At 39.5% G+C, this 23783-nt stretch overlaps 1 protein-coding gene and 1 long non-coding RNA gene across 5 annotated transcripts; one reads left to right on the top strand and one right to left on the bottom strand.

Annotated features, from left to right (window-relative positions):
* On the bottom strand, positions 1–21136 carry LOC124876858 (polyamine-transporting ATPase 13A2-like). 3 transcript variants are annotated; one of them, XM_047379882.1, is made up of 29 exons: positions 21013–21136; positions 15370–15446; positions 14805–14972; positions 13915–13973; positions 13718–13784; positions 13553–13632; positions 13225–13302; positions 13073–13142; positions 11531–11665; positions 11370–11436; positions 10955–11086; positions 10480–10641; positions 9483–9593; positions 9357–9403; positions 9097–9285; positions 8799–9005; positions 7753–7863; positions 5639–5795; positions 5425–5536; positions 5217–5359; positions 4282–4460; positions 3993–4073; positions 3837–3916; positions 3531–3683; positions 3319–3415; positions 1527–1750; positions 1226–1377; positions 910–1082; positions 1–295 (listed from the first exon to the last, which is right to left on the bottom strand). In XM_047379882.1, exons 1-29 carry the CDS (start codon positions 21023–21025, stop codon positions 128–130), a joined length of 3492 nt encoding a protein of 1163 aa, XP_047235838.1. In that variant the 5' UTR covers positions 21026–21136; the 3' UTR covers positions 1–127. The 3 variants fall into 3 exon arrangements, with proteins under 3 accessions (XP_047235838.1, XP_047235846.1, XP_047235853.1); XM_047379890.1 differs by having other exon boundaries at positions 5217–5341; XM_047379897.1 differs by lacking the exon at positions 21013–21136 and adding an exon at positions 18320–18484.
* Positions 21137–21159: 23 nt separating this feature from the next.
* On the top strand, positions 21160–22873 carry LOC124868144. Of its 2 annotated transcripts, none has more exons than XR_007038255.1 (3): positions 21160–21269; positions 21963–22041; positions 22158–22873. It is a non-coding gene; the product is annotated as an uncharacterized LOC124868144 (long non-coding RNA). The 2 variants fall into 2 exon arrangements; XR_007038268.1 differs by having other exon boundaries at positions 21184–21272.
* Positions 22874–23783: the final 910 nt, after the last annotated feature.

Genomic DNA, 23783 nt, shown 5'->3' with positions numbered 1-23783 from the left:
TAAAAGTCTACATAAAAATAGTTTTTATTTGGCAGGTATACATTGCATTGTTGGTCAATGTGGGGATGTTGTTTAGACATCTGATATGGTTAAGCTCAGGTGAGTCCAGTGTTAGTCCAGGTAAATACTAGCTGAAGGAAATGACTGTGTTGCCTGTGGGGGACAGGGTTTGATCAAGTGGTGGCCATGATGCAGAGTCAGACAGCAGTGCCATTAGGCGTTTGTACTCCTTCTTGGATGGACGCCTTCCTCGCAGCAACCGAAGGCAGTTCAAAATGCCCAAATCTATCAGCAGCTGGAGAAGAACGAAAAAACATTAGTGTGTATTAAACCGTTGAGAAGGTTTTTTATGGATGTTTTATTTTCTTCTTTCTCCTCAGATCCATTTTTGTAATTTGTTAAGCACACACACACTAGAGTAAAAAAAAACAACAAAAAAAAACACCCAAAGTTTGGAACAAAAGAAGCCGTGTCATATGTAAAACATGACCAGAACTTTCCAGAATTTCCTGCAGGTCATTCAGTTTTACAAATGGTCTCCTGAAAGGAGATGTGAACCCAAGAAGAGTGAAAGCTGTAAATAAACTAAAATATATTTCCACAAAGAATTAGTTCTGGCACATATACTAGGCTACTTCACCTTTTTTTTTTTCTACATATTTATCCCTATCAGATTTACTTGATTTTAGGTTGAACTGTAAAGGTTAGAGGTAACCTGGAAAGTAACAAAATGATTTCCTGAAAATCTGCCCTTTTAACGGAGGTGTGCAAACCTTTGACAGCGTCTGTATGTGCAGGTTGTCTCAGTCTGAGCGTGTTGTTGCAAAAAGTTTTTAAGCAATGCATCAATTAAATTAGCTTTGGTCCATTCAGTAAATGGGACACCTGCTTAGTGTTGTATTGCCTTACCTCTGCAACAAAACACACCAGGAAGTTGAGAGCAGCCACGGCAATGAGCAGCATCTTAAAGTTCATGTCGGTGAAGTTGAACAGTTTAAATATAAGTCTGAAGAAAGGACCCGGATATAACACCAGCAAGGTCATCAAGGCAAAGTGGATCAGCAGCAGACAGAGAAAAATCACTGGAAGGAAGACACAAAATCCCATTTTAGGGTTGATGTGGTAAAGAACATGACAATGAAGAACAGTCAAGTTAGAGAGAAGAGGTCTGAAAGCATAACCTCTTCTGTCTCTTCGTCATTCTGGAACGTCTTTGCTGACTCACCATTATAAAAGAGAGGTTTCTTATGTGGAAAGCCTTTGGTGACTACCACTGCCATGATGATATACTGGTAACCCGATAAGGCAAACACACATGTGTTCTCCATGTTGGGTAGGTTTTCTGTGCCAAATACTGTTGAATTTAGTGGAATATACCTTGAAAATAAAAATAAAAATCACACACGCAATATTTACAGAGTATAAAGTAGTAATCTTTCAAGGGTGAATTAAATGTTGGCCCCTTCAAAATACATACATATTTTCCACATTAATAATAAAAAAAAAAAAAAATAGTAATAGCTCACCATCCCTGTGAGGTGGTGATGAAGAATGCACCCAGCTGGCCCAGAACGATCATGCAGGTGTGAATGAAGAGGCTGCCGAACACAGGCAGGGACAGCAGACTGGCTGGAGGTCTGCATGGGTACAGCTCCTCACTCGGACCTCCTCTTCCCATCACGATGGCCAGCAGAGTCACGAGGAACAAGTCACAGAATAGGAACTGCATGTCAGCAAAGGTGGTCTTCACCTACGAGGAAAAGTCAACCATTTATCAAAAACTATTCAAGAAGAAGTGCAGTAATTTCAGCTGTAATTGTTTAAACAGAAGAAAACAGTTCACCTGAAATTCTGTTTGGTATGAACATTTTTTGAGGTTTTAATGAGTTGGGTTTTTAAATGACATTCGCCATCAACTATGATGGATCTAAAACCTCTGTCTTGGCATCACTGAATCTGACACAGTTAATCATAACATACTAACTAGAAACAATGGGAGGGATTGTCTGGTACTGTGTTAAATTGGTTCAGATCTTAATTAGCAGGCAGGATTCAATTGTGTCATGTGGAAATTGTAAATCTGATTTAAGATCACATCTGGGGTTCCTCAGGGCTCCATTCTCCAGCCTCATTTATTCAATACTTCTAGTACACTCTCCCTAGGTCAGATTATGGAACACTGAAACATCCTTACCATAAATATGCTCATGAAACAACTTCATCACCAAATGATCACAGTTTCACAGTTATTTAGGAAGTGTGTCTATAATATACATAAATGGACGGGCTGAAGTCCCTTCAGTTTCTGCAAAAAAGATGTTACTCTGTGGTCCTTGGTCACTAAAGACCAAGAAACGCAGACATGGTTTTGGACTTTAACAACCACATACGTACAATTACTAAATCAGTATACTCCATACCTACTGCCATCCTAAAAACAATGCCAGAATAAAGCAAAACTCATGCATACTTTTAGTTTCATAGGTTAAATTAGTGAAATGTCTATTTAACCTCTGTTAAACGAAATGAAAAAAATAAATAAATCAGGCAGCTGGAGCTCATCCAAAAGGCTGCTGCCAGAGTCGTGACCAACAACAAATACATTTTGAAATCGTGTAATGAGTCTATAAGGCACTGAATGGATCAGGTATGAAGCATGTAGACCCCTCAGGTCATCACAGACCTGCTCACTCCGTGTTCCCAGGACCACAGCTAAACAGTTTTACTGCTCCTCAGCTCTGGAACCAGCTGCCTGAAAACCTCAGATGAGCAGAAACTGTTGGCTTTGTTTACTGCAGCTTTCCCACAGAGGTCAAAGATCATCAGTGCAATTCCATCATGCCTTGGTATGTCATTTTGTGATGTGATGCCTAAAGTTTTTCTGTTATTCTCTAAACATTTTTTTTTTTGCTTTAAATGTTTAACTGAGTGCTTTAATTAAGTGATCTTGCAATGAATGGCGCTAAAAAAATAAATCTTATTGAAGAAAAAACCTTTTATATTAGTATATATAAAGCTTTTGAAATGTGTAAAAATATGAAGATTAAATTTCATGGAATGGTATTTATGATTTCAGTTGTTTTGAAAACAGTTATAGAAATTTGCAGAGAACAAATGGTAGCGGCGTAATAGGAAGTAGCCATGAAACTGATTTTGTATATAAAACTGTAAAAGTAATCAGAATGGAAAATTCTGTTCTAGCAAGAAAAATGTGATCACATCTAAGACTTTGATCAAAGTTTGCATTGAAACTACAAGAAGAAACACCTCTTTATGGTTTTTATGTGGAAAAGGTGGGCCTTCTTTATTGCAACTCACTGTGTTCAGGACGAGGACGGAGAAGAACTGGATGAGGCTGTACAGCGCCATGTATCTAAACAGACTGAAGGACGTGACCAAAGAACATCTGGCCTCTCTGCAAAAAACCCCAGAAGTTATTCATTTCTACCACAGCTACAAACACCAGAGGTTCAGGTGCGTTTTAATGACCCAAGCTTCTGTTTCTCTTAGGTCCCCTCCTTGGTCCTCACCTGATCAGCATGGGGACACAGCTAATGTTTTCAGTCTTGGAAGTGAAAGGTGATGCGACTGAAGCCTCAGCCTCAGACAGGGAAACCCCGACGTCAGCAGCTCTCAGGGCCCCGCAGTCATTGGCCCCGTCCCCACACATGCCTACACGATAGCTGCCAAAAATGTGATTAAGAAAACACATTTATTGAGAGTGCAGTGTGTGAATTACAATTAGAATGAGTTTACATCTTATTCATCGTTCTCCTCCATCATACCAATCTTCCCATCTTTTATTGAAAGTCTCCTAACAAAAACCCCGAACTCACTTCAGTTTCTGCAGCTCCTTTACCAGCTGGGTTTTCTGGTCAGGTGCCATGCGTGCAAAGACAGTAGCTTTCATCAACACCTGCAAAAGCATGCAACGGTGTCATCCCTGGGTCAATTAAGTTCCATTATTGGGAAACCTTTAAAGTTTCTATTACCTTTGGAAGATATTCAGGGAAGTGGTCACAAAGGGCAGCGAAGGACTTCCCATTAATAGCTAAATGATAGCTAAAACCAGCCTGGGAGCAAGGTGAAAAATAAAACAACATCACTAAAATACAAGATATACAATTTACACAATTTGGTTTGTACTAATGTTCACACATGAGAAAAAAAAAGTAACTAAGTCAGAGCTTCAGTTAAACTATTAATGAAGTTTACTAGGTAGTTTCCCTTCTGAGCAATACTCAACATGAAGTATGACAGCCAGGGTTGTGAAAGACTGACCTGATTAATGAGATCTCTGGGGCTTTGGGCAGCAGTGGGCCCACCATCTTCCACACTGAACCTCAAACTGGGCATAGACTCAACAGTGTGGGGGGTTGCAATGACAAAGATCACCTTCTCGTCAGATCCCACCATCCCACAGCTCTTTGCTACATTCACTGCTGTTAAAATGTTGTCCCCTGTGTGACCAAACAAACAGCATAAAATAATCTACTTCTAAATGCAATGTGTTACCATTCCTACTACTTTTCTCAGGGTACAACCATAAACTGTAACATTTTATACTAGGATTTAATGTGACAGACCAACACAAAGTAGATAACTGTAAAGTGGAGGACAAGTAGAATTGCCTTTTACTGTAATCACAGCCTTTTAAAGGTATGTCTCTATCAACTTTGCACATTCAGACTGAAACTTTTGCCCATTCTCCTCAGTCAAACAGGTCAAGCTCAGTGAGTTTAGATGGAGAGTATATGTGAACATCCATTTTGAGATCTGGACTATACCTGAATCTTTCTAACACGAATATGCTCTGATCCAATTCATTCCACTGTAGCTGTATGTTTAGTCCTGCTGGACAAAGATTAAATCAGACATAGGTGGACTATTTACTAATTAGGAGACTTTTGACAGCAACTGATTGTACTGGATTTTATTCAGAGGTATCAGAGTAAAAAGGGCTGGACTGAAATGCACATAGCACTTTTCACATGTCTGTTTGGAAGAAGTCACATCGTTTTTATTCCACTTCGGTTATCATTGCTTTGTGTTTGTCTCCTACATAAAAGCTCAATAAACACGTTCACACTTGTGGTTGTAACACGACAAAATCTGGAATGGTTAAAGGGGTGTGAATACTTTGTAGTAGAATTACATGTAGTCACAGTTTAAAACAAGAAAATCTAAGGAGCAGTAGGCTGTGAACACGTTCTCACCAGTGACCATGACGCTGCGAATGTGAGCGAGTGTCAGGATGTTAATGACCTCTGCGCTCTCAGGTTTCACCAGGTTCTTCATCATCAACAAGCCCAGGAACTGCATTTCCTTCTCTACTTCACCCCTGCAGACAAACACAAAGCTGCCATGACATATAGAGCAGCTTTACAGAATAATAAAAACAAAAAACGATTTAGCTGCTCTCACCGTTCAATGTTCATCAGGTCAGAGTTAATGTCCACTGGTTTACAGGCGAGTGCCAGAACCCGGAGGCCTTCACTGGAGAAGTTACGTAGTGTGCTGGAGAACTCAGCCGGAACTGGAAAAAATAAATACTCCCACTTCAAGTTTTTATTCATCAGAAAAATCAGATGTACTAAAGGAAGGAACCGATTGGTTTGGGTGGACAGAAGGGCTGAACCTGTATCAGGACGACAGAGGCTAGCCACCATCTCTGGGGAACCTTTGAGGAAAGCCAGGGCAGAACGCCCCCTAGGGGCCACCGTCACCACACTCATCCTCTGCAGGGCTGAGGAGAAGGGAAACCTCTTTATGATGGCGACCGCCTCACTGGAGGACTGATGGCAAAATGAGAGACAAGAAAATGATACAAGCCTTTCTAGCACTCAGAATTAAAAAAAAAGGATTAAAATGTTGGATTTATATTTTCTCTAGTCTTTAATTGCAGTTGGTTTTGACTTCATGTGATCCCTCTACAACAAAAAGGGGCATAAGACAGTTGATATAATTCACATAAATTACTTGTAATGTGTTTCTGATAAGCTACGTAATTCAGCACCAAGACTAAGATAATTAGACTACAGTATTGGAGTCCTTGAGAGATTGCTGATGTCAGCTATCCATACCAGTGATTAACAACATTTCTGTTTAAATTCACCAGCAACACCCAGGCCTGGTTGCTGTCAACTCTTTAGAATAAATAAATTGTTTAAATAGAACCTGTCTGATAACTAAAAGCAACATATAATGCCCTGATCACTCAACACCAGCTCAGAAACCAAGTCATTGGCATATATATTAGTTTGGAAAGGGTTAAAAAGTCATTTATAAAGCCTTGAGACTCCAGTGAACCAAAGCAAGAGCCAATGTCCACTGGGAAAAACATGGAACAACACAATGATCATAAAAAAAGCCCATCTCTCACTGGACAAAAAAAAATCCTCTTGATGAACCCCAATGCTTTTGGGAAAATATTCTGTGGACAAACATCACAAAAGTGGAAATTTCTGGAACTTGTGCATCTTGTTACATTTGGTGTATACCATAATATTGACAGTCAACCACAGTGGCAATGTAATGCCTGGGGCTGCTTTGCTACTTCAGGACCTGGAGGACTTGCCAAAATTAATAGAACCATAAATGTTGTGGGTAGTTGTTGTCAGCAAGGGTGGGACAACCACTTATTGGATTTAGAGCGCAATTAATTCATTACAAAGGGCCAGGTTAGCTCAAATAGCTTTTGTCTCTTAATAAATGAAGTCATCATTAGAAAGCTGTATTTGGTATTTTCTCTGGTCATCTTCATGTGATATTAAAAGTTATTTGATGATCTGAAAACATCAAAATGGGCCCAAAATGAGATGAAATCTGTGGCGAGGTAAATACTTTTTTACAACACTTTTATAGTGGAAGTGAACAGAACTTAAACCAATTAAAAAAACAATGAATGAAAAAGTACACCTGATCCATCACACGTTGGTGGATACCTAGAGGTCAGTGGAAAAAGAGACATTTGATGACAGGTTAAATTAACAATAACACTTTCTGTAATCTGTGTTGAGACATAATTCTGTTGAAAATAAAAAAAACAAACAAAAAAAAAAAACCCTGAAGAAGAGCAAGTAAGTATAATTGAAACTAAGAACGTTTTCTACAAAATTCCTTAAAGAGAGAAAAAAAATAGGCTGAACTTTAACAGGTTATGCAATAAATGTCTTTAGTTCTTCACAATGAATTGCGTTTTTTATAAGAGTTTCTATAATTATGTAATCCATGTTGACATTTTATGCTTCCTGCTTTTAGCCTTCATTGACGCTGATCCTTGAGGCGAAGAAGCCGGATGATAACTCTCACAGCTGCCGAGTCTGTGAACCAACTATTGTTGTGAACACTGGAGAGATCCTGCTATTACCGGACTGGGTGTGTCATATTTATCATCTCTTTATGGGACTCCCTTTCCAACAGTCAAACTGTGTTTGAGCTTGTGTGACACCACAGCCTGCCTCTGCTGGTCCCAGGAAAACACACATCAGAAATAAACATTACCTATTTTACTTCAGAGTTGGTTCCACTGTTTCACTCTGTACATTTCACACATGGCTTGTTGTGTGAGCACACAGTGATGAGACGCTGAGCCACATCTGCTTGGTTTATAGAAATCATTAACGTGCTAAATGTAGCCGCTGACTGAGAATTCTTTCTTGCCACAAATGAGGTGCAAATAATTGTGAAAATTGTTTAAATGGCTTAAGGATTTATTTGAGCTATTTTTAACAACGCTGCTGAGACACTTACAGTTCCCTGAGATTCAGGTCTTTGAGTTGGAGGTCCCATAACAGCCAAAACATTGTGACCTCCAAATGTAGAGTGCATAACATCTCCATCTCCCTCTGGCTCCTGAAGAATCTGAAGAGTAATAAAAATAAAACAAAAATACTGACTTTCAAACTGATGGACTTACTGAAACTATGAAGTAACAAGAAAATTTAATAAAAAATCACCTGTTGAAAATTGATATCTACATACACTTTATAAAAAAACACACACCTGTTTTCTCATTGTCTGACTTTAAGTCAGACTGTCTGTTTTAGGTCAGTCAGGATTACCAGGATTATTCACATTTGCTAAATACCAAAGTAATGAGACTAAGCTTGCAAGCTTACCTCTTTTTCCTCTAAATGTAGCAGTGTTCATAATGTCTGAACACTTCAATTTTTGTTTCATTACACCCAAGGACATATAAAAACTTAGGGTCCTTTTTCCTGAGGGCATTCATAAAACTTGTATCGTTCTGTCTAATTTTGCCTTGTGTTGATGGCCTCTTGTTTTCTGAGTGGCATTTTAGTTCATGTGGGTACAGGACTTGTTTCACTGTGGAAAACGACAATGGTGGTTGGTAATTCTCATGGTGTTTATTCTGGCATATAACTGCTTGAACAGATGATCTTACATGAGTAAGCACAATGTTTGAGGTGTGCCTTAAAATGCAAACACAGGTGTGCTTCCATTTAACTTGAATGCTGTGAATTAACCCACAAGCTTTCAAAGCCCTGCCATCTTCGTGAGGCCATATATTTGAGTCTTAATGTATGTAAACCTTTGATTTTGAAGAAACTAATAACATTTTCTAAACTGGCATTTAGAAAGTAAGAATAATGCTGGCATTCCTGCATACAACACATAACGTTTAGTCTGATTTGTTGTAGGAAAAACAGAATAAAAACATAAACTGCACAAACAGATGGTCAAATATATTCTCAATATAAATATATTCCAAGTCCTAAACGAAGTAGGGTGACAACTCTTTGATAATAAAGATAAAAGGGTGTACAGCGTCATACCCAGCCAGTAGACTCCACCATCTTGAGCTCCAAGGGGTCTCCGAGGGGCTCACCCTGCAGCAGAGTAACAGTGTGACAGCAGGCCAGCGCGGACATCATGTACCCTCGTGGCAGGAGTTTGGGGTCAGGGACCAGTTCTGAGAAGCCAGTGGGTCCACTTTCCATCACCCCCCACACATCCAGACCCTCCTCTGTCAGAGTTCCTGTCTGGGAAAACAAATTTACTCCAACTATGCAGTCTGCATGTAAAGCTGACTTGAGGTTACGTCACATAAACAACCAGGGATTACAACCTCACCTTATCGAAGCAGAACACAGACACCTTGCCACAGACGTTTATTCGTGGAGGACTGATGCAGAAGATACCTCGCTTCTTGAGCCTGCTCTGGGCATAAATAGTTCCCGTGGTAATGGCGGCAGGCAAGGCGGGAGGCACTGCGATGGTCACAACATCCAGGCTTCTGATAATTAATTGCAGCCAGGTCACCTGGACAAACATCCAGCAGTTTTAACCGTCCGCTCATTACTGGCAGGTCAGAAAGTACATTCAGCACTTACATTGGTTCTGAAGAGGGTCACAAATATGTAAATAGTACCAATGACAGCTGAGGAAAATGAAGAAGAAGATCAGCAACAAAATAGAACCAGTGTTGGTGAGTTAGTAAAGTCCCCGCTACAGCTTACCGATCCCACCAAGGATGAGCAGGAACTTCATGGCATCTTGGTAGAAGCGGAAGTTGATCCGCTGAGGGTATAAAATAGAGCTGACCAGGTTACCTTTGGCTGTGAAGAACCCTGCAACAGAAACACAAGCAGCAGAACTGGTTTGACTGTGAAAGCAATGATACACAAAGCTGTTGCAAGTTTTCATGTCAGTTCTACATCTGAAACTTTGACGCCAAAAAAAAAAATAAAAACACATTTACAGAGTTGAAATGATTATGTGGCGTCTGTTGACTGTATAACCTCTACGTCTGCATCCTCTTGAAGAGATAGTTCATTTCTTTAAGTGGGGTTCTATCAAAAATTTTTATGATTTACCAGTTTAAACCCAGATTAGTTGCCCCTGGAGGCTGAACTTAAAAAAAGTCCAAAAGGGGGCCAAGACCAGAATATACTTCTACTTCTAAGACCTCCAATCTCAAAGACATGATTGCAGGTTTATGCTAACGCTATTTTATGAACCTTTAAACAATTGTAATGTTTGCTTTGGCCAGTAATTCCCACAGAAGCCGATAATTATGTACAAAGGAAATGTAGGCAGGAAGTTGGGTATCAACTTGTGAAAAAGCAAACTGAGAACATCTCTCAGTTTGTTTGTTATTCTTTGGAGAATTTCTTCAACAAAATTTGAAGGTTTTCCAGCGTGAACGGCCAGTTTAAGTTCACGCCAGTCGGATTAAATTTCAGACACTTTTTTTTACAGATGGACTGTCTGGTGTAGTATGGACCATACCCCTGCTACATAACCCAAGTGAATCTGATGACAGATATTTTTCCACCAGGTCTGTTTTGCTATTAAGTGTAAATCATGGTTCTATTAATTGCAACAAGGCATCTAGGTCCTGGAGCTGCAAAGCAGCCCAAGACCACACAGAACCTCACTTCAAAAGTTCCAAACTATCCCATCAGTTTTTTACTTTCAGACATACCATTCAAAACCAGCATTTCCTCAACTTACCAGTGCTTGTAACCACAGCAACAGCGCCACTTCCTCCTGGCCGTCCTCCTTTGGCCTGAATGATGTGGGTGCCACAGAACAGCGTGTGTCTGCGTTCAGTTTCTGAGCTGTAGGTCCTGTCTCCGGCAGGGAGCGGCGTTTTTAACACTGGAACACTTTCCCCTGAACACAACAATATTAACAGAAGACCTAAACACTGGCGCATCACAGGAAACCTCGCAGCAACACGATGAGACAAGCTGTGCTCAAATTCAGCAACACAGACCATTTATATGCACGATTTTGTTAAGTTTTGATGTGCAAAACCACAACTGAAAAGCTTTAGGATTCACCAATCTCCATGTGTGTAGAAACTCATTTATCAATTAGATTTAGAGGCAGTAACTCAAAGGTTAAGGCTCTCACATACCACAATGTCATGAATTAAAAACATTTTTCTAAAAGAAAAAAGAATAAATCTAGTAAATCTGATTACCTGTGAGCATGCTCTCGTTGACCAGACACTCCCCAGCCAGCAGGGCGGCGTCACAGGGCAGCAGCAGACCTTCCTGGGGGATGATCAGAGAATCGCCAGGGACCAGCTCCTCAGAGCTCACACATTCTTCCTCTGAGACAACAGAAAACCACAGTGACGATGTAATCAATTAATTCATGCTAATGTTGCTCATGAGAAACCTGTGAACACAGTGACAGTAACAAACCAAAGTTTATTTTCGCTCCAGTAAGATTCGCAAAGCCAGTTTTTCTTAAATTTGCAGACTTGCTTAAACTCATCAGAATAAAACAAAATCCTTTTCAGTTTGAGTCACTGATGTTGCATGAAAAGCAAGCACGGCATTGCTTTATCCATTACATATCAGTTGTACATAAAAACATGGTCATAAACATACCTCCTGAGTCTCTGCGTATTGTGACATTTGTAATAAGCTGAGCCATGTTGCGAAGAGTCATACTTTGCTGTGGAACAAGACAGAATTCAAGTTTATGAAGTTGTATTTAGGGATCAGCTTAAAACATCAGAATGAAATATTTTTTCTCTCTGAAGGCTCACCTTTCGAGTTTCATACAGTGAGATGCCGATGGAGATGACTGAGATAATAAATATGCACAAAGCATAGAAATAATACCCATCAATGCTCCACAGGGTGATGCTGAACACTTGAAATATATAAAACGGGTTGAGGACCTGCAGGAGCAAAAACAGAAGGAAAAGTAATTCGATTTAGCAATATGAAGTAAAGAAAGAAAACTTCTCACGTATTCAACTTCAGTTTCCAGAGAGCGGGATACTTATTTGCAAAACGAAGATGATTTTTCAAAGAAAAGTACAAAAGAAACAACTTTCAGTGTTTGAGCTTTGCGTGGGGAGGCTACTGGTATCATGGTATTCCACCTGCAGATTTATTACAGCATTTTGTTTCTGTTATAACATCCCTATGGTTTAAAGCCATTTTAATATGATGCCAAAAGGGCTGGAGTGACTGGAGTTATTTCCAAGTATACAAGCACACTGCTGGTCAGCTGGCTGAAAGAAGGCTGTGACAAATTTTCCTCGATTAGTCTGACTAGTTAAGCAATTAATATCAGCTTGGTACATTCCCAGTGCTACTCTATAAAGAGCAGAACAGCTAAACTGTATAATGTTTGGGGCAATAGGCTATTTGCTGCTTAAATCTGTGTATGAAAATCTAAATATTAATACATAAATATAACTAAAATGACTAGAACAGTAATAAACAAAAGATTATATAATTTTGGTACCATTGGGAGTAATTATTGCTTTTCTGTTTTGACCAAAGTTAGGTCATGGTATACACTTAAAAACTTGCTGTGAAATGTTGGTTATCTTTACTGAATGTTATATTGTGACAAGTTCATAATGGCCAATGACTAGTTTTAAATGATAAACTCTGTTGTACCAGCAAAATATAAACCAATACGACATGTAACCCCAACAAGAGGACATGAGAATATCAATCGTAGCAACTTTAGGGCACTGCTGTCTATTTTTAGAGAATAATAGATTTTATTTATTAAAAATGGCTCAGGGTTGTCGTTATGATGCTCCTCAATGGTTTCAATGGGAAAAAATAAACCAAACATTGGTTTTCTGTCTAGCCATTAATGCTGGTCTGTTGTATCTAGCTAAAATGTTTTTATCTAGATAAAACTGTTCAATGTTGTGACCGTTTTTTCTTCCAAATTCGAATAAGCACCTACATATTAATATTATCTACACCTATACTACTGGATCTGATATGCCCTTATGCCAACACAGCTGCCATGAACCTGCATACATTTTATTTTGAAAATCTAAGTTGATTTACTACTAACCCAAGAGCAAAAGACATGGCACCATCTGCCACTTGAGACTCCCTGAATATTGCCAGGCTATGATGCACACTAGATTATCAAAAGCTTCCTTGCAATGTTGGACTAAAAACATTTTCTGACCTGGCCAAAGATATTCTGGTGGGGTTGGAGGGCAGCCCAATTACACCCCCAGCTACCACCTATGAACCCGCCTGATCATAAAACATCCCAGCCTGTCCCAAAGTTAGGCTTATGTGTAAACTTTATTCCCCCAACTCACTTCCTCTAACAGCAGCCTCATGTAAGACTTCACAGGTACATCAATAAGGTTGGCCCCAAATATGCATCTCCTGAAAGAACAAATGATATAAATAAATGAATCAGCAGTTCCTTCTGAGTTTAAAATGTCTCTAGTTGAACATCTTCTCCTACTTCAACGTCTGTTCGCGAGGACTCAGCCCCTTTTGGAACCCATACAAGTCTTTGCAGGTCCAGTCCTCATTGAGGACACTGAGACAGGGAATCAAGGGATTCACACAGAAGAACATATTCAGAATATTCCTTCCTAGTATCCTAAGTGCATGTTTTTAGTTATTATCTATATTCTGGTTTACATGAAATCAGTAAAGGCATCAAATATACTGTTGAGATACAATAAATATACTTAATGTAATAAAAATAAGTGTGTATTTAGTTCTGATTATAGTGTTCAGAAAGCTCTTTATATAATCCAGCAGTTTTCATGTAATCGCTTCAGTACCTAACGCGACAAAAAGCCCCCTTCCTGTCCAGCCAGACGTAACGCAGCCCTTCATACAAGTAGTAGCGCAGCAGTGTTTTCTGAAAAACAGCAGAAGCCACTTTAAGGCCTGGGCAGAATTTTTATCTAGACATCATATAATAACAAACAAATAACAAGGAATACCTCCTCTCTGTGCAGCTGAACCGTATCTCTCCAATCAGCCTCCTCCAGCTGCCCCAGCAACTCCAAACTGGAGGAAACAACTGTCTTAGCAGAGGTCTGCATGCTTCTATTTTGTTCTTACAGTAGGTGCTACTTAAGGTTTAAATATGGAGATGCATCTAAGCTCAGTCTAAGCTCAGAAGCACGCAACTGCTTACCTGCCTGCCTCCAGCTCCTCTGTGAGCACCTCCACAACATGTTGCTGGCCAAAACTGTCCTGCCAGAAAATATTATACGAACAAATCCATGGGTGATTTTATTAAACTTGCTGAGCAGATCTAACACCAAACATTTCTTTAGAAATATGTAGGTAATCATTTAGCATTAAGATAATCAGATTAACAAGATATAGAATCAACAAACTCAAATAGGTGTGAAGTGAGTGCATAAATACAGCGCTTTGCAAAAGTATTCACACTCCTTGGGATTTTTCACATTTGATCATTTTCATAAGCACATACTCCAGTGTATTTTATTTTTTGCAAATGACAGTCTATAAACAGGAGGAACCATGTAGAGCTAAAAAATAACAAACATGTGGAAGACAGTATTCTGGTCAGATATACCAGAATACTGTTGCCTGTCATAGTTGCCTGTGAATATGCTGCCCTACAGGCCAAACCCAACATGTGACAGAAAACTAACACTATATAATCCTGAAAAACAAGTCCTGCAGTGAAACATAGTGGAGGCACCATCATGCTGTGGGGATGCCTTTTCTTCATCAGGGATGTGGAAGCAGGTCAATGTTGATGGGAAGAATGAATGAAGCAAATACAGAGCACTCCTGGATAAAGTCTGCTTGGGGCTACAGAAGACTTCATACTGGGGCAGAGTTTCTAAACATACAGCCGGACCTACAACAGAATGATCAAGGCACATTCATGTGTTGGAAAGGCCCAGTAAGGGTCCAGACACAGGAAAAAAAAATAAAATACACTTTGTGGTTCTAATGTGACAAAATGTGAAAAAGTATGAATATTTTTGAAAAGATACTCAAACAGCTACAACTTTGGTTTAAACTGAACACATGCGTTTGTTTTCTCACTCTTAGCAGCAGAACATCTGCCAAAGCCAGAGGGCAGGATCGGCAGCGCGCGAGGACAGCGAGCCGCGGGCGCCAGTGAAACACAATCAGCAGGAGACCCAGAGACAGCAGGGTCGCCACACGAAACAGCCACACCCGCCAGCGAACCCACTTATACCCCTGAACATCCTGAGGGAGCAGAGAGTCTTTTTACATTCAAACACGTGATCAAGTTCATTAACAGAGGTTAACCACCAAAAATCACATAAGAAACTGAAGGTCACTCATAAAAGAGAAGATCCTTTAACCAGCCCATAATATTACCCAGACCTGCACCAATATGTAATGTGAAGCATATAACTAACGGTGACAGCATACTTCTAGCTATTCTGTTTGCCTTGTTAGAGGAAAAAGACTCAGGAAAAAATCTGATTAAGTTGAAGGTGGCTGGTTTAGCTATTTATAATGAAAATAAATGTAAGAGAAAATATTTTTTTTAAATCTAACATTGTTTTGGACCAGTTAAAATTTATTCTAACATTTTTAGTCAAGGGCATTTTAACAGAAACATGGAGGGCGATCTTACCATGTGTGAGTCAGAACTGAGCAGGGGGTCTCGTGGACAGGGTGAAGGGAGTCCGCTCAGCGGATCCACAACACTACCTATGTGACAAGAGAAGAGCTGATTACAATACCTCTATAATAACATTCATAAGTCAGCAATATCACACAAACCTTTAAAATCAAGGTTTACTACACTGCAAAGTTCTAACTTTTATCAGATTTTTCCCTGAATTGTAATGCCCTTATTTCTTTAGTTATCATTTTGTCCTAGAGAAGTTAATGTGAGAGGGAATGACAACGTTCTAGCTTTAAGCCGCCAGTTCTGTTTAAATACAACACCGAACATCACCTTGAACCCTACTTTACACTGGTCTGTCATATAAAATACCAAATAACACATTCAAGATTTTGGTTGTAAAGTGACAAAAAATGAAGGTGTTCAGGAGGCATGAACACTTTTGTAAGGAGGTGCCAAAAGTATTTGCCCATCTACTTTTACATGCACATGAACTTTGATGACATCCTATTCTTAATCTATAAGGTCCAGTTTATTGATGGAATCCTCGTTCCAGAAATAGCAGCTTTAACTGTTCTGTAAACATCTTCCACAAGGTTTAGGAGTGTGTTCATAGTTAGATGAGGAAACCAGAACTGCAGCTTCTGCTCTAATTTATCCCAAAGGTGTTCATGAAGGTTCAGGTCAAGATTCTGTGCAGACCAGGCAAGGTTCTGCACACCAAGCTTTATACACCTGCAGCCATGGAAATGATTTTAACACATTGATTCGGTGGTGTGACCCAACACCTTTGGCAATATAGTGTGTCTACAGTGCGTTGTGAAAGTATTCGGTCCCCTTGAACTTTTCAACCTTTTGCCACATTTCAGGCTTCAAACATAAAGATATAAAATTCAAATTTTTTGTGAAGAATCAACAACAAGTGGGACACAATCATGAAGTGGAATGAAATTTATTGGATGTGTCACAAACGTTTTTAACAAATAAAGAATTGAAAAGTGGGGCGTGCGATATTATTCGACCCCTTTACTTTCAGCGCAGCAAACTCACTCCAGAAGTTCAGTGAGGATCTCTGAATGATCCAATGTTGTCCCAAATGACTGATGATGATAAATAGAATCCACCTGTGTGTAATCAAGTCTCCGTATAAATGCACCTACTCTGTTATAGTCTCAGGGTTCTGTTCAAAGTGCAGAGAGCATCATGAAGACCAAGGAACACACCAGGCAGGTCCAAGATACTGTTGTGAAGAAGTTTAAAGCTGGATTTGGATACAAAAAGATTTCCCAAGCTTTAAACATCCCAAGGAGCACTGTGAAAGCAATCATATTGAAATGGAAGGAGTATCAGACCACTGCAAATCTACCAAGACCCGGCCGTCCCTCTAAACTTTCATCTCGAACAAGGAGAAGACTGATCAGAGATGCAGCCAAGAGGCCCATGATCACTCTGGATGAACTGCAGAGATCTACAGTTGAGGTGGGAGAGTCTGTCCATAGGACAACAATCAGTCGTACACTGCACAAATCTGGCCTTTATGGAAGAGTGGCAAGAAGAAAACCATTTCTCAAAGATATCCATAAAAAGTCTTGTTTAAAGTTTGCCACAAGCCACCTGGGAGACACACCAAACATGTGGAAGAAGGTGCTCTGGTCAGATGAAACCAAAATCGAACTGTTTGGCCACAATGCAAAATGATATGTTTGGTGTAAAAGCAACACAGCTCATCACCCTGAACACACCATCCACACTGTCAAACATAGTGGTGGCAGCATCATGGTTTGGGCCTGCTTTTCATCAGCAGGGACAGGTAAGATGGTCAAAATTGATGGGAAGATGGATGGGGCCAAATACAGGACCATTCTGGAAGACAACCTGTTGGAGTCTGAAAGAGACCTGAGACTGGGATGGAGATTTATCTTCCAACAAGACAATGATCCATAACATAAAGCCAAATCTACAATGGAATGGTTCACAAATAAACGTATCCAGTTGTTGGAATGGCCAAGTCAAAGTCCAGACCTGAATCCAATCGAGAATCTGTGGAAAGAGCTGAAGACTGCTGTTCACAAACGCTCTCCATCCAACCTCACTGAGCTCGAGCTGTTTTGCAAAGAAGAATGGGTAAGAATTTCAGTCTCTCGATGTGCAAAACTGATAGAGACAAACACCAAGCGACTTGCAGCTGTAATTGCAGCAAAGGGTGGCGCTACAAAGTATTAACGCAAAGGGGCCAAATAATATTGCACGCCCCACTTTTCAGTTTTTTATGTGTTAAAAAAGTTTGACACATCCAATAAATTTCATTCCACTTCACGATTGTGTCCCACTTGTTGTTGATTCTTCACAAAAAATTTGAATTTTATGTCTTTATGTTTGAAGCCTGAAATGTGGCAAGAGGTTGAAAAGTTCAAGGGGGCGAATACTTTCACAAAGTGTGTGGTTGAAGTCACCTAATCCCCACTCCTCTGCGTTTTTAATGCTCAGTTTAAACTTCATCAAGTTATTTCACTGCTTCATTGCTGCCTTTGGAATGGCAGACTTGTTCTAACAACTGAACAGGTGTACGCCATAAATTGGCCGGTGAGTGCGTGATTGATATATAAAAAGTGTTTTAAATTAGCGTTTTATTCATGCTGATATCAAAACGCAGATTTAAACTGACGGCGCGAGATCAGAGTGGCCGAGAACCTTCCCACGGTCAGTAAACGCACCGCAGTGGCAAACTCATAACTTCGAGAACAAAATAAGCTCTAAAACTAAGAAAAGATCATGGTGTAACATAAAGCACACAGTTTCACTTCAACCACACACTAACGCGGTGTTTCATTAGGAAGCATTCAGCGGGACGACATAAATATGGTTGTTTTCACTGGGTGCTAACTTCCGCTTCCAACGGATAAAATACCGAAATAAAAACAGCTCCCTGGGGGCAAGACGAGAAAACACAACTTACCGTCAAAACGAGACTGCAGTTCTAAAGCAAGCCTTTCTTCTTCTGAAAGCTATTGAAATACTCTAGAGGCTGACGCTGAAAAATCCCACCTCTCAGATGAGCTGCAGCTCCAGCCTCTGACACCCAGACACTTGCTCAACCGGCTTAGGAGCGAATATCTGACGCCTGCCAGCGTTTTTACTGATAAATAAACCAAAGGAAACCACTGCGGACAGTGTGAACTAGATAACCACGACAGCACAAACTGCTGAATAACAAGCCTAAATAGGCACAGCTCTCATTTTGTTAAATTATAGTTTTACTCCATCGCAGCAAACATAGCAGTATTCTATCAATGCCGCCACATCTCAACACATAAATGTGTTTAAACACCAAGTTATCATAAAATAAAATATTGTCCTCTTAAAAAGATCACAATGGCACACTATACCTCAGATGTACCTGAATCCTGTTCCTGAACTCATCAGACTGCAGGAAATACACACACAAAGCCCCCAAAAAGTTAAGTCATCTGTTTCATGCAAATAATGCAGTCAATTATATCATGCCAAGGCCGAGTTATTCTGCAAAAAAAGAAATACAAATCCCATGTTCTCTCAGCAGGAACAAAGACCTTTTCAACCCAACTCTGCAGAGTTGTCAGTCATTCAGACTATTTTGAAATTGAAAATCAAATGAAACACCATTCAAAGATCTACCAATATTTTAAGGGAGCAGAGGTTCTAAACACAACTTAATATGCGATACACTGTTTAAGCGAACTGAGGGTGAACCCTATTAAGAGTCCAGACTTCCAGTTTCATCTTAAACCAGGCTGGTTTTTCCACAGACTGAGCATTCAGCGTCAAAAAAGGGAAATATAGCAAGTTAACAAATGATGACACAGACACAAGACAGTCATCTGAGCTGAGAAAGCAAAAAAAAAAAAAAAAAAGAAACAAGTGAACATTGGGCTTCAGCAGCTTGTTCAGCAGCCACAGCATTAGAAATTAGACTATGCTTTTATTAAATGTTGATTACTCTATTTACACACTGCAACTATTGCACAGTACAGAAACAAAGACTTTTGGTATGAGGAAAAAAATAGATTATAATATTTAAAAACTAAGGCTAACCTAATCACACGCAGCAAGTAAGTAGCAGTAAAAAGTAAAAGAAAACTTGATGAGGTGGTGCAGATTTAGTACGCTAAACACATTTTTAAACTTAACTTTGTAAAATGATGTCCCAGTCCAGGTTAATCTTCTTGAAGATTGGTTGACATGTCCTCTTAGAGTGTTCAGATTTAGAAATTGTTTATTTTTCACCCTATTTTAATTTAATTTTGTTTTGATCACCACTTGGACCAGACTCTTACTAAATATGACATCATGACCCCGGATCAAACCTAAATAGCTCTACGTGACATCCCACTGATAGGTGTTATTTTTGAAATTATAAAACCAAATCTTTATTATAATAGAATATAAGTAGAATATAAAACATTACTTCAAACTATAGGTTCTCAACCCCCCCACATCCCGTGGTAGAAGGCTCATTTTCTTTACTCAAAAGAACTTCAAAAGTTAAAAATCACAAAAACTGCAGAAGTACACAATGGAGCAAAAAAACAGGTTCAGATTGCTGCATGGAACATACTGTACAGTATATTTAGGCTGGTTTTTATCTCTTCTCTGGCCACTAGGTGTCACTGTTTAGTACACACTGAACCTTTAAGTAGGTTTGAATATGATGTTATTAGTTCCCTGTTAGCACTGTTGCCTTGCAGCAAGAAGGGGTTCGACTGGGTTCGACTCCCGCATGCATGCGGGGGTTCTCACCGGGTACTCCAGCTTCCTCCCACAGTCCAAAGACATGCCTGTTAGGTTAATTGGTAACTCTAAAATGTCCTTAGGTGTGTGAATGAGTGTGTGCATGGTTGTTTGTGTGTTGCCCTGTGATGGACTGGTGACCTGTCAAAGGTGTACCCCTCCTCCCGCCCATAGACTGCTGGAGATAGGCACCAGCTCCCCCGCGACCCACTGTGGAAGAAGCTGTAGAAAATGACTGACTGACTGATTTGTGTTGAATATGTTTACAGCAGAAATGTTGCAAATGAAGTGTATAATAGCAGCCACCAGGACAGAATGTAGTTGTGGTTGTAATAGTGGTCTTGCAGGTTATAAGCACATGTATTAGAAGAAAATCTATATTAGCCTATTGAGATCTGTGACGTAACCTAACTGATCAGAGACTGAATTACACCTGAAAGACAACATATTGATAAGATAGAGATACATATAAATACATTTCAGTGCTGAATTACACCATATTTACCGGATAAACTATATTTGTTTGTAGTTGGGGTTAAACAATGTAGTTCAAACCCAGATCCAAGTATATTAAAATAAGGTGATCTTCGTGTTGTTTTCCTCAGTGTCCTGATCATTGTGAATATTCTCCGATTAAAGTCTTAGAAGGGTCTGTAGATTATTTTAGTTTTATTAACGCAATGTGCAAACAACAAGTAAGATGGACACCTGTTTTATTTTACTGAACAGAAAATTACCGGTGAGGTTGACAGCACATGAGCTGATAGTCGTTGTAAACACACTCCTGTAGCAACCCTGGCTGACTGAGACTAGAGGTTAGCGGTCACAATATCCCGGCTCCTCTGTGGAAGAAACAACTAAACATCAGACAGAAAAACTTACCCCGTCTGTACATCCTCTGGTCACGAACAGAGCCGCTTCATACCTCTTAACATTAACAGAATGTCCTCTGATGGGACACGACACCTTTCAAAACACACAACTAAAGACAGCGTTGCATTCTCCTACGGCAAGCAGAATGGCCCAAAAATTCACTCTTCTGCGTAACCACACGAGCAATTGGACGGTGGTCTTCGTTCTTCCTTTAAAGCGGATTACGTTATAATTACAGGATAATTTAGGGACAAGAAGGCAGGAATGTGGTAGTAATTATTTTTTCATTCCATCTTAATAACAAAAACGTATTTTAGTCATTCTTATTTGGGTTTTTCGACTAAAACATGTATGTGAAATGTAAAATGTTGGGCTTTTTGATACCCAAAACACTTTACCAAATAACATTATTTTTACCAGTAAATCAAAATAGTGTGCCGTTCAGCCACCCCACCCCCTTTAATAGTGATGAATACATTTCTGATTCCCAGTAGTAAAGTAATAAAAGGCCCAATTGTTTGTTTTTTCACAAAAGGCTAATCTGGCTCCATTTTACCAGTTTTGTTAGCTTAATGTTGCTGGTTACAAATTCAGCACATTTCTTTAATCTTTATCTCTCTCCTGCAACAAATCAAGACAGACCTTTGGATTTTCTTTGGAATACATTTAATACAAAGATAGTGACATTTTGAATAATAGTAAAATAATTTTTTTATAAATAATCAGACAATTGTGGTGTGCATTTGTATTTAGCCCTGTTACGAAGAGGTCTTCATTAGTGGTACCTTTGTTATAGTGATAACTTGTACAGTACTTTTTGAGTAGCTTTGCACTTTCTAAAAAGCACTGTATTTAGCATAGATTTGAACATAAATAACCATTTGCACACAAGACATTTTATTTACATCTTGAATATTTTTTGAGTATTTTAATAATTAGCATGTAACATTTTGTCCCAGGCCCTGTACTGCTGCTCCTTATTAAGAAGTGTTGTGGCTGCCTGTGAGGAGAAAAGAATGGTTCCTTGGAACAAAGAAGGTCTACTGTTTAGTAAAACTTTGGCAAATGTTTGTACAAAGTCTCGAGGTAAACTTGTGACTGTTTAAAATTGCTTGATGTCATTACTGAACTATCTTTTCTGTGTCACCCCCAAGTGGTCTGGACAAATTCTTCCCTTGGCATCCAGACACCATTTCAAGGTTCCAGGAGAGGCCCTGGGATAATAGTGTGGGCAATTTCTATGTATGCTTCTTATTTGATGTTTTCATAATGGTAATAAAGTGTAAGGTTAAAATATAAAATATTTAATTAATAACAGTAAATGGTAAAATGTGTATTTTTGTATTTATTAAAGTGTACGTGTATCTGGATAGATGATGGAACTTGGTAAGCTCACCTGTCAATAAATAAGGGTTTAATCCTTAAACAGCTGAGACTATTTAAGGCTGCCATTCCTCGTCAGAGAGGACAGATCTTTGTTCCTATTGGAATGCTTGACATGCCATCAATTGTCCATCAAGTGGTGCTAAATGTGGACAAATAAAGACCTGCTGTTTCCACCATTTTCTGCATGTAATTTTTATCAATGACATCCGTATAAATGCAGACAGTGGAAGAACCACAGTGCTGATATTCTTGGACCTTAGTGCAGCATTCAACACTGTTGATCACTCCATTTTATTAGAGCACCTGGAAAACCGGGTCAGCCTTTCTGGAACAGCACTTGATTGGTTTAAATCCCACTTGAACGACAGGGACTTTCTTGTGTCAGTAGGTAACTTTACATCAGAGACCACAAATATCACATGTGGCGTTCCCCAAGGGTCCATCTTAGGGCCCCTCCAATTCAATATCTACATGCTCCCTCTAACTCAGATTATAATAAACAACATAACTTATCATAACCATGCAGACGACACAAAGCTATAAATTACGATGTCACCAGGTGACTATGAACCCGTTCAAGCGCTGGGTAAATGCTTAGAAGAAATCAATGCATAGATGGTCCAAAATTTTCTTCAACTGAATCAATACAAAGCTGGAGTAATAATTTTTTTTGGACCAAAGGAAAAGCGCTTAAAAGTTTCAGTTAATACAGCTAGAAACAATCAGGCTCGAAACCTGGGTGTAGTGATGGACTCAGACCTGAACCTTCAGAGGCACATTAAGACAGTAACTAGGTCGGCCTTCTATCACCTAAAGAACATCTCCAGGATTGAGGGACTAATGTCTCAGCAGGACCTTGAAAAACTAATTCATGCGTTCATCTTTAGTAGAATTGATTACTGCAACGGTGTCTTCACAGGTCTGCCTAAAAAGTGGATCAGACAGCTGCAGTTGATCCAGAACGCTGCTGCCCACGTCCTCACTAGAACTAAGAAAGTGGAGCACATCACCCTGGTTCTAAAGTCCCTACACTGGCTCCCTGTAGCTCAGAGAATAGACTTTAAAATACTTCTGTTAGTCTATAAATCACTGAATGGCTTAGCACCAAAATACATTACAGACTTGTTGTCAGTGTATCAACCACCCAGACCTCTCAGGTCTTCTGGCTCAAATCTACTCTGCATACTCAGAACCAGAACCAAACATGGAGAAGCAGCTTTAAGTTCTTATGCTCCACTAATCTGGAATAAACTGCCAGAAAACTGTAAAAGTGCCGAAACCCTGAGTTGCTTTAAATCAAGATTAAAAACTTATTTGTTTAGAGTGGCCTTTGACTGTGCCATCTAGGCATAATTAGTTAAGTTTTCAGTCCAACTTTCCTTTTATTTTCTTAT

The sequence above is a fragment of the Girardinichthys multiradiatus genome, chromosome 1 (assembly GCF_021462225.1).
Source record: "Girardinichthys multiradiatus isolate DD_20200921_A chromosome 1, DD_fGirMul_XY1, whole genome shotgun sequence".
Taxonomy (NCBI): Eukaryota; Metazoa; Chordata; class Actinopteri; order Cyprinodontiformes; family Goodeidae; genus Girardinichthys; species Girardinichthys multiradiatus.
Note: the sequence above shows the minus strand (reverse complement) of the source record. Positions and strands in the feature narration are given on the sequence as shown.